We start from the raw sequence: 11,136 nt of genomic DNA, 5'->3' as shown, positions 1-11,136 counted from the left end.
AGGCGCTGCGCCTCTGTGCCGCGGGCCTGCGGGGAGCTGTGCGCCGGCCCCAGCGCCGCTGCCGCTCTGTGCTGACGTCGCGGGCTTGGGTTCGTTTGCTACGTGTGCTCCTCAGGCAGTTTTCCCAGCGCCTCCCACCGGAGACCCCGATCCGCCATCTTCAGCACCCGTTTAAAGCCCCTCCCGCCCACCGGCCTCACCGGGATCACCCCCTTCTTTCTTCTTCCTCGCCCACCCCAGAGGCCGAGAGACGAGGTGGCGAGGAGTCAGTCACCCAGCGAACCCGGAACTTCAGGAGCAGAAACGTACGCGCCAGGACCCCTGTCACCCTCCCTGCACTGTTAGCTGGTCGCAGTGGTGATGGCAGTGCCCCAACACGACTGTGGCCGTGAGCCCCGCACTCTTGTCTCCTCTGCGGTAAAACGTGCTTCTGCACCACAGCGACCCTGGGACGTGAAATAAGGCAAGCTGTAAGGCAAGCGGTGCGCACAGTCCGAGGTCCATTGTAGTCGCGGACTCACACCTTACTTGGGGGCAGTCGGGGTGCTTGCTCTTAGCCCGCCATGGCCTGGTCCGCACATCGGTCCCTACCCGCGAAGCAGCCCCTCAGGCAAAGATTTGTGCGGGCCTGGAGCGGTCACCCACTTGTGTAAGAGAGCTATGCCCAGGCCGGTGCGCCCTATCCCAGGGAGAGAGACAGAAACTCGTTTTAGGGCCCCACGGGCAGTTCCACCCTGGAATCAGGGCTGGGAAACCGAGTCAGCCCAGTGATCCTCAAGGATCCTGTCTTAATTTTCAGTTCTTTTTCTGTTTTTTATTTAATTTTGAGAGACACAGAGAAGGCGCGAGCAGGGGAGGGGCAGAGAGGGAGACAGAGTCTGAAGCAGGCTCCAGGCTCTGAGCTGTCAGCACGGAGTCCGACGCGGGGCTCGAACCCACAAGCCGTGAGATCATGCCCTGAGCCGAAGCCGGCCGCTTAACCGACCGAGCCCCCGGCGCCCTTTCAAGGAACCTATTCATGGATCTATCCACGCCCCGGTGTAACCCACACTTTGAGAGCCACGGTCTGAGGAAAGAGGGCGAATGGCTGTCGGCCCTCCTCGTGCTGGCGGGCTCTGGCCGCAGGAGGGGCGGCTGGAGGCAGAGCCTGGGGGGACGGCCCCCTCCACCTCTCATTGTGGTTGCTACCAGAGCTGGGATTTGGCAACGGGACCCATCACAAAGCTCTGCAGATGCTCAGTCCCCCTTTTGCCACAAGCTCCCCAGATGGCCCAAGTCTGCTACTTGGATGTGGACCCCACCCCCGGCCAGAGATCGCTTTTGTGCCCCGGGGACTATGCCCTGGCACCACCCCAGGGCTCGGGCATCAGTGCTCTTCTCTGCGGCTCAGCGATTCCAGGGCCCCTTGCGGTGCTGTCAGATGGGTTTTGACAAGACAGAGGTGGCATCTCCAGGACAGAGCTCTCTGGTTTATGAGAGCCAAATTTGACACAGAAGAAACTGTCTTGAGGCCCTAAGTTATGTATATTCAGATGGTGGCTTTCTTGACGGAGCGAGCCCTCCATGTGGCCTCACAGCACAGAGACTCGGGGCGTCAACACCGTTCTGAGAAATGACGGTGACGATCCGTCACTCCCGCTCTGCACACCCCGCGGTTAACACACACAGAGTGGGCGCCTCGGGCCCCACTTCTACTACGTGAAACCCCGGCAGCCCTGAAACGCCGACTGCCTTACTATAACCAAAGCCGGGGGAAGACTCATGTATCTCCTGCGAGATTGGTAAGGAACTGACCTGAGTTCCAAACGGAAAAGAGCCCTGAGCAGACACGGCGGCTGTCAGGGAGACGGCAGTCCGGCTTACCGGGTCCCAGTGTCCCAAACACCGAGAACGCACAGTTATACTGCGGCCCTTGGCCGGAACCGCAAGGACACGGGACAGGGGTCTTCACCCGGGGATGACCCGCGGACTTGGGCCTGGGGACACAGGGGTGCACACGTGGGCTGCGTGTGCCCGGACTCACCCCGTCTTCGCCGGCGGCCACGCTCAGGAGTGAGGAGATGCTGGGCTGCGACAGCTGCAATGACAGCGGGGTGGCGGCGGCTCAGCCCGGACGGGCGCCAGCGCTCGGGCTTCGTGCCAGTCTCCACCCCTTTATCTCCTTAGCGGCTTCCCCGCAAAGCCTTGTGTCCGACGGGACCGTCGGGCACAGACCTGGAAACCGTGCTCCCGACAGGGAAGGGGACGCGGAGGCACCCCCGGCCCGCCGTGCGGCACAGGGCTCCGCCGCAGTGGGCGCGCCGCAGGCCTCCTACCTTGACCTTCACGGTGCACTGCGGCCGAGAGGGGCAGGCCAGGAACACCTCCAGGTGCCTTCTGAGCACAGGAGAGCTGACCACCCGGGAGCAGTCCCCACAGGAAAAGGAGCCTCTGTTTGGAAACACAGGGAAGACAGGACTTGGAAATCAGAAAGGTCTAGTGGTAGACATTTTTTCTAAAACATCGTGTTTGCTGAGATGGAAAAGGGGGTTTACTCTCCGAAACTAAATTCCTGAAACAGGCCAGCAGAGGCCCCACGGCACAGCAGGGCCGCTGTGGCAGGAAGCCCCATCCGAGCTAGCCACGGAGGGGTGACAGCAAACACCCCGGGAGGCGGAGTGGGGCCCCCTGCGTGGCAGGCAGCGGCCAGGGCTCCCCTCGGCCGGGACAGGATGACCGCCTCCTTGTCCCAGGCAGCCCCGGACCGCCACCAGGTAAACCTGTGGTTCACACTCTTCCGGCCTCTTGAATGCGATCTGGCGCTGCCTTGTTTATACCTAAGGCCACCAACCCAGGGGGTGTCAAGGAGACAGCTGTCCATTACTTACTAAGAGGCAGACAAGTAATGAGCAGGCCTCTTTCCGTCAGGTGACAAAAGTCACCTTGGGAGGCTTGGAACCGGCTCAGAGAACTACACGGACACCCAGCGCCTGGGGGCCCAAGGCAGGGTCCAGGGCAGGACTGTCCGCTCATGTAGGTGTCACCAGTCTCGGGAAGCGCGGCACCCCCCAGAGGAGGAGCTGTGCAGTCACCACCTCTGTCCCATTTTTTCACATCTGCCCTGACTGATGACAAAGGAGCTGCGTACGGAACCTGGCGCTTTCTCTCTGACGACAGTGGGAGCTGCAAACAGCGGCCAGAAGCCCTGTTACAAACAAGCCAGCACACCTGTCACCCGGCCTTCTGGCTGCCGGGAGGCTTCCCGTCGGGCGCGCAGGCTCGGCAGGGGACGCCGGCCCGAGGCACCCGGCACCGGGGACCCCGGCCTGGCCGTGGCTGCCCTGGGTCTTCCAGGCCAGCTGCTGCCCGCTTACCTGTGTCCCGGGCTCTGCTCCAGTCTCTCGTTGCCACACAGGTCACAAGTGGGCCATGAGAAGGCGGTGCTCTCATCCACACCAACCACGGTGCCTGGGCCCGAGTGAAAGGAAAGATGGGGTGTCAGAGGCAGCATCCAGCCCCCAACTTCTCTCTGTGTCTCAGTGTGAGATTCCTCAGCATTCCCTCTCCCCTCTGAGTTTATCTAAATGCTCCCAAGATTTTTATAACTTCCATGTACTGCACAAACAAAACTTCAACAATAAAAAGTAAGTTTTTAGAAACTTGCTCACATTACAACCTAACCAAGTATCTCCATCCCGCCTCATTGTTTCCAGCCTTTTCCACAATCGCGAGCGCACTGCAGCCGTCACGCAAGCCGCCGGGGTGCCCGCTCCGCTCGCACGCGGCTGCCGATCGGCTGTAGGCACTGCCTGATTTGATACTCCGTTCAGGTGATGGGTCCCCGTCCCCTCCATCTCGGACACACAGGTCTGGGCAGCGGAAATCTCTCTCCGGAAGGCCTTTGTCGTACGGACACCTCTTTCTCAGCGTGGATTCACGGAGGCAAATCACGGCCAAGAGCATGAGTACGGGAGGTACAGGGACCCCCTTCCAGAAGCGCCTCCCACGAGGCCCTCTTGACCGCCCACTGGCACCCTCCACCCCAGAGCGCTAGCTGTCCTGTGCGCTGCTGGCGCCACCGCAGCATTCGCTCCCTCGTGAGGATAATGGACCCCTGATCTTCATTCCCACTTCCTGATAAGGAAAGAGAAATAGTCTTGTTGGCTTGTTATCCTCTCGTGTGATTTCTCTGGTTTCCTTATTTCTTTTTTAACCCAATGTTTGTGATTTATTCAACAAACATGTGTACACAGTGCTACTTAGTATGGGGTACGCACGTCGCGTGGAAAATACACTGACAGATGCTACGGCCCCTGCTCTTGTGGGCTCCACAGTCTGGTTGAGAAGAAAGAGGAACAAATAATGAGAAAAATATGAATAAGGGAGAAAATATTCACAAAAACATATCAGATAAAGGACTGTTGTCCAAAATACACAAAGAACTCTTAAAACTCAACAATAACACAGACAACCCAATTAAAAAAATGGGCCTAAAACCTTCACAGACACCTCACCAAAGGCGATATACAGATGGAAAATAAGTATATGAAAGATGTCAAACATCACGTGACTGGGGAACTGCAAAGGAAAACAAGAAGAACACCAAAAAAATTTTTTAAGAACCCAAATAATTTAATTAAAAATGGGCTAAGGACCTGACTAGATATTTTTCCAAAGAAGACATCCAGATGGCCAACAGACACATGAATAGATGCTCAAAATCACGGACTAAAAGGGAAATACAAATCAGAACCACAATGAGCTACCACCTCACACCCTCTGGGATGGCTAAAGTCAAGAAGACAAGAAATCACAAGTGTGGGTGTGGGTGTGGGGGGAAGGGCAGCCCTCAGGCACCGCCGGCTGTCCTGTGAAAACCAGTATGGCGGTTCCTCAAAAAGTTGAAAATAAAAATACTGTGTAATTCAGTAATTCCCCTAATTGGAAAAGATATATACACTCTGATGCGTATAGCAGCATTATTTACAATAGCTAATTTCTGGAAGCAGCCCAAGTGTCCCTCTATAAATGAATGGATAAAAAAAGATGTGATACATATATCATATATGCATATGATACACACACACAACGGGATATTATTCAGTCATAAAAAAGAATGAGATCTTGCCATGTGCAACAAAATGGATGGGCCTAGAGGACATTATGCTAAGGGAAATATGTCAGTCAGAGAAAGACAAATACCATGATTGCCTAGATGTGCAATCTAAAAACCAAAACAACCACCAAACAAAAAGCAGAAACAAACCCATAAATACACTGAACAAATTGGAAGTTGCCAGAGGAGGGAGTGGTGGGGGGATGGGCGAAATGGGTGGCCGGGGGTGGGCGGTACAGGCGTCAGTCATGGGACAACTGTCATGAGGAGGGAAGGAGGACAGGGCTGTGCGGTGACAGACGGTAGCGACACTTCCAGTGAGCGGAGCATAACGTTGTCACACTGCTGTGCTGTGCACTGGAAATGCCTGTAACACGGTGAGTCAACGACACTTCGGTAAGCAAAACCAAACCAAACCAAATACCCAACAATGAGACAACACGATGCCCCTATGAGAAGAGCCAAAGCCCGGACACCGACACCCCCGAATCCCGGGAAGGATGAGGAGCCCAGGAGCGAGCGGTCACGCTGGCTGCGCCGCAAGGTGGGGCGGCTTCTCTGGAGGACAGTTTGGGCCATTTCTGATCAAACTAAACACAGTCTCACCACAGGACCCAGCAATTGCACTTGGTGGTATTTATCCAAAGGAGTTGAAAATTTATGTCCACACAAATACCTGTATACAGACGTTTATAGCAGCTTGATTTTTTTAAAGTTTTTAATTTATTCTGAGAGCGAAGGAGAGAGAATCCCAAGCAGGCTCTGCACTGTCAGCGCAGAGCCCCGTGTAGAGCTTGGACTCCGAACCCTGAGATCATGACTCGAGCCGGGGTCAAACCTAACCGACTGCGCCTCCCTGGGGCCCCCAGCAGCTTCATTATTAAGTGCAGCAACTTGGACGCCACCACGCTGTCCTTCAGTAGGTGAGCGGATAGACACGCTGTGGCGCGTCCAGACAGTGGTATCTTACTCACCACGAAAAAGAAGTGAGCTATCACACCATGAAAACATACTCAACATACTCGCGGGAAACTGAATTCATATTGCTTAGTGAAAGAAGCCAGTTTGAAAAGGCCATACACTGCCTGACTCCAACTGCTACACACCATTCTGGAAAAAGCAAAATTATACAGACAGTAAAGAGATCAGTGGCTGCCAGGTGTTAGCGGGGAGGGAGGGATAAAGAGGTGAAGCAGAAGATTTTAATGCCAGTGAAGCTATCAGTGTGCTACCATGACAAGGGGGCATCTGTCTGAACCCGTGGGATGCACAACAGCAGAATGAACTGTCATGTAAACTCTGGACTTGGGGTGAATGATGTGGTGACGTAGGCTCGGCGACTGTAATGAATGTACCGCCCTGGCGGGGGTGTGGGTGCTGGGGGAGGCGGTGCGTGTGCAGGGGGAGGAGGCGTGGGGAATCTCCGGAACTTCTGATCCACTGTGACGTCAACCTAAAACTGTTCTACAAACAGTCTACTAAGGGAGCGCCTGGCTGGCTCAGTTTGACTCTTGATCTCAGGGTCATGAGTTCAAGCCCCACATTGGACACAGAGTCTACTCACAATAAACAAACAAATAAGTTATTCAGAAATAAATAAACATAACCAGTCTACTAAATATTACCATGAACTAAATGCTAAATTGAGAAATGGAAAAGTCCCTTGGAGGTAGACAGGGGGAGGGTCTCTTGGCTAGCTTGGGGTCAGGGAAGTTTGAAGAGAGACGAAGGGAGGTTGTAGGTGGGGTGGGCTGGAGGAAACAGCAAAGATATGGCTGTGAGGCTGGGAGACCAAGTCACTGAGGGTTTTGCTAGGGATTTTACAGTTAGAGGCATGAGAAGTCAGTGAGGAATTTTAAACAGGAGATTGAGATGGTCTAGTTTTCTTGAAATGTGAAGCCTTATAGATATTACCTAGATACATTAGCAAACCATAGACCATTCTTATTGAAAACTGGTGAAATCAGACATTTGAAAAGATGTGACCTAAGTTTCCAGGAAAATGGAAGAATCATCCCTCCTACTCCTGGAGCGAAGAATTTCAGTCCCCACTAGAACAAGCATTAGGAGCAATTTATCTGTAGGGTATAAAAGAATTGTTACAACTAAGCAGGCTTGATTTATTAAAGTGCATTCATGCAATGCCTACTTGCATGACTTTTAAAAAATGAAAATAATAGATCATGATTTTGAAAAGGCTGTCCCAGCTAATTTCATTGTCCCTGCAAATCGAATCAAGATTGAGTCAAAAGGATGAAAAGTAAAGTCACTAATGGCTTATAAGACAGCCGGAAAGGAGCGTTGACCAACTCACAACAGGCAGAGGCACAAGAAGGGCCACGCAGGGTGCGTGGCTCGGACCCCGAGGGTGTGCCCGGCGCTCACCAGCTCCCGGTGGCACTTGCTAAGTGCCCGCCACATGAACTAGTAAAGGGAAGACGGCTACCGACCACAGTTCCTTTTTATCCTAAGGTATCTTTGGGTGTTAAGTGTGCTTACATTTAGATGGGATTAAGCAATTTCCTTCCAGTAGGGAACATGACACAGCTGAAGAAATATATTTCCTCTGGGGCATACACAGCACTGGAGATGACTTCCAGTGATTCTAAATAAATCCCAAGGGATGGCTGGGATCGTACTATGAAACTGTTAGTATCTAGAACATTTGCTTAAATGAAAGCAAAAGGGAAATTAAGTTTGAGGGTTGCAACCATACTCATTGCTTGGGTGCAATCTGCTATTAAAAGATTTTACTTTTTGGGGCGCCTGGGTGGCTCAGCTAGTTAAGCATCGACTCTTGATATCAGCTCAGGTCTGGATCTCACAGCCCTGAGTTCAAACCCTGCATTGGGCTCCACACTGGGCACGGAGCTTACTCAAAAAGATAAGTCTCTTGTAATCAGGTCTGGGAAAGGTGTATCACATATTTATTAAAACATCGTTTTAAAAAGCTTTTTTCAAAGGCTCCTTCCTGGGAAGTGCAGTGGCTCCTTTCCCGTAGGGGACAGGGCGGCTGCATGCTCTCCTATTTTCTTCAGTGACTTGTAACTCTCTGGCACACCCTCCTCTACACTTTTTTTTCCCCCAATGGACAGAAGCTGGGGCTCGAAAGTGTTTCCTTCTAGTGAGAGGCGGAAGCCTGGTTTGAAGAGAGCAGTTGGCACACCTTTCCAGGGCGCCAGGGGACTTAGTTCGCTGCGTGCATGCCTGTGTCCGAGAGCAAGGCCGCTGCCCACTAGCAAGGGGCGTCTAAGGAAGTGGTGAGCCATGCAAGGAGACAAAAACGAAGGCTGCCAAACTTTTTTACCCTAAAAAAAAAAAAAAAACAAACAAACTGGGAAGATCCCTTGCATAGTCTGGGTGCTGATGCTCAGGGAGCGGCACCGGAAGGCCCGGAAAGCGCAGCGGACCAGTGAGCGCCGCGCCCTCACGGAGGCTCCGCTTCCCTGGAGCGCTCCTGCAGACGGAGACGTGAGTTCTCCGGGCGGGGCTGGTGCACAGCCATTCTCTGACTTTATCCAAGCTTGGCTCGATGAGGACGCTCAGGGGTCTGCACGGTCCACACCACGGCTGGAGACCCTGACGCCCACCGACGTAGCTGCTGCAGACAGCGGTCCGGCTCCCGGCGCTGCCCTCCTGCAGGTGCTGGAAGAGCCTCCTGGGCGACCTCTGGACAGGCCGTCACTGGGCTTTCCAGGGCCGGGAAGAGCGGAGCCAGGCTGCGCTCCGGCCTAGGGGTGTCTGTTGTTACCTCACCGAGGAGTAAGGACTTGTGTGGCTCTGCCGGAGGCAGAGCTGGGTGAGCCCACGGCTGGCTGGAGAGCAGGGCGGCCTCTGTGGCCTCTGTCCCTCAGTGGGATCCGGTCACTGCCCTCGCCTTCGCTGGGCTGCTCCTGCACGGGACACCGGCTGAATCTGTGCTGTTCTGCAGCCGGGGCTTTGTTTTCTCCGCATCCCTAGTTAACTGGTTCTTATCAGAGGATCTGGCAGCGCTGGGATGCCCGTGACTCCGCAGCCACCGCACCCGCCCAGAGGCCTGCAGGATCCCTTCAGAGAGGGAGCCACAGGGAACTCTACGTGGAAATGGTGACATGTGAAGGAAAATTATACGGGTCAGAAACTGGATCTGGATAAACTAAAGGAAGAGCATCAGAGAAGGAATAAATGAAAATTAATGTAAAACATAATAGTTTGTTTAAGTGATACTAACAACAATGTATGCGGTGATTACACCTTATGGATCAGTGAGTGTCAGCAATGTTCCGGGGGGCGGAGGGAGGAACCGAGACTGTCCGTATAGGGGGCCGGACCTACTCTCGAAGCGGTCGTGTTATTTGGAAGTGGACTTGGTGGGTTATACGTGTATACTGCAGTATCCAGGGCAATCACTGAAGAATGTTAAAGAAAGCGTGCACCTGGGGGGCGCAGTCGGTGAGGCGTCCGACTCGGATTTCAGCTCGAGTCACGAGTCACGAGCGGAGATCTGTGAGTGCAAGGCGTGCACTACGCGGCCGGCAGCCGCCTGCCGGGATTCTCTCCCAGCTCTCTACCCCTCCCCCAAATAAATGAATAAATATTTTAAAAAAGAATGTTAAAAATAGTGTAATCAATATACTGAGAGAGAGAGAGGAGAAAACGGAATCATGAAACGCTCAATTAACATGAGAAAAGGCAGGGGAGCCCAGGTTGGCTCAGGCCCCGATCCCACCCTGGGATCCGGCCACTGGGTTTACCCCACACCGGGCTTCCCACTGGGCTGAAGCCCGCTAACGACCCCCTCCCTCTTCCCCTCTGCTCCTCTCCCCAGCACACACGCTAACATTAAAAAAAAATAAAAAAAAAATAAAAGGGGAAAAGGCAAGAAGGTAGAAGACAAGTGCAATGAATAGAAAACAATTATAAGCATGGTAAGTATTAATCCGATTATATAAATATTCACTTTAAATGTGAATGGTCTAAAAACACAAATTAAAGGAGACAGACTGGACAAAAACCAAGCAGTTGTCTACTTCAACTCCAAAGACAAATAGAGATTAAAGGAAAGTTGCGGAAAAAAGATATCCCGTGCTAACACTAACAGGTTGAAATTGTTACATTAATTTCAGACAGAGCACACTTCAGAAGCAGGAAAACTATTAGAGAGAAGCCAGAAAGGTATTAAATAATGACAAAGGGGTCAATTTGCCAAGAAGATATAACAATTCTTAATGTGTATGTGCCTAACAACGCACTGAAAGTATGTGAGGCAAACTGATAAAACTTCACGGCGAGACAAAGAAACCCACGATTGTACTTTATTTACTATTCTTTGAGACTTCAATACCCTTCTATCAATGACTGAAAGATCCAAAGGCAGAAAATCATAGACACAGTTGAACTGAACAGCATCATCAATCAATTTGGTCTTATTGACGTTTATAGAATACTTGATCCAATGCCAGCAGAATAAATATTCTTCTCAAGCTCACGTGGAATATCCATCAAGACAGCCACAAAGTGGGGGCATGAAACACATTTTAAAGTGTAGAAATCATATAATCTAGAAATCATATAGAAATCAGGGAGGCCTGGGTGACTCAGTCTGTTGGGTGTCCAACTATTGATTTTGGCTGGGGTCATGATGCCAGGGTTGTGAGATCAAGCCCCATGCTGGGCTCTATGGTGAGTGTGTAACCCGCTTTGGATGCTCTGTCTCTCTTTCTCTGTCCCCTCCCCTGCTCATGTGCGGTCTCTCTCTCTTAAAAAAAAAAAAAAGAAAAAAAAAGAAAAGAACTCGTACTAAGTATGTTCTTAGACCACAATGGAATTAAACAGAAGTCAGTAACAGATAGATAGATGAAAACCCCCCAAACAAGTGGAGATTACACAATACACTTCTAACTAACACATGGGTCACAGAGGAAATCTCAAGAGAAGTTTTAAAATATTTTGAACTAAATGAAAATTAAACAAAAATTAAAAACTTGTGCGATGCAGCAAAAGCAGGGCTTAGAGACAAATTTATAGCAGTGTATGCATATATTAGAAAACTAATATCACAT

General features: G+C 51.8%; 1 protein-coding gene across 1 annotated transcript in view; it reads right to left on the bottom strand.

Annotated features, from left to right (window-relative positions):
* Positions 1-11,136, bottom strand: part of SPIDR (scaffold protein involved in DNA repair) — a gene marked incomplete at its 5' end in the record, with an annotated part of 427,634 nt that overhangs the window by 3,938 nt on the left and 412,560 nt on the right. Inside the window, 3 exons of the mRNA XM_029923996.1 lie at positions 2,024-2,077; positions 2,316-2,430; positions 3,354-3,447. Coding sequence (XP_029779856.1) covers positions 2,024-2,077; positions 2,316-2,430; positions 3,354-3,447 — 263 coding nt within the window. The remainder of the gene's footprint in view (positions 1-2,023; positions 2,078-2,315; positions 2,431-3,353; positions 3,448-11,136) is intronic.

This window comes from Suricata suricatta, chromosome 15 (genome assembly GCF_006229205.1).
Source record: "Suricata suricatta isolate VVHF042 chromosome 15, meerkat_22Aug2017_6uvM2_HiC, whole genome shotgun sequence".
Taxonomy (NCBI): Eukaryota; Metazoa; Chordata; class Mammalia; order Carnivora; family Herpestidae; genus Suricata; species Suricata suricatta.
Note: the sequence above shows the minus strand (reverse complement) of the source record. Positions and strands in the feature narration are given on the sequence as shown.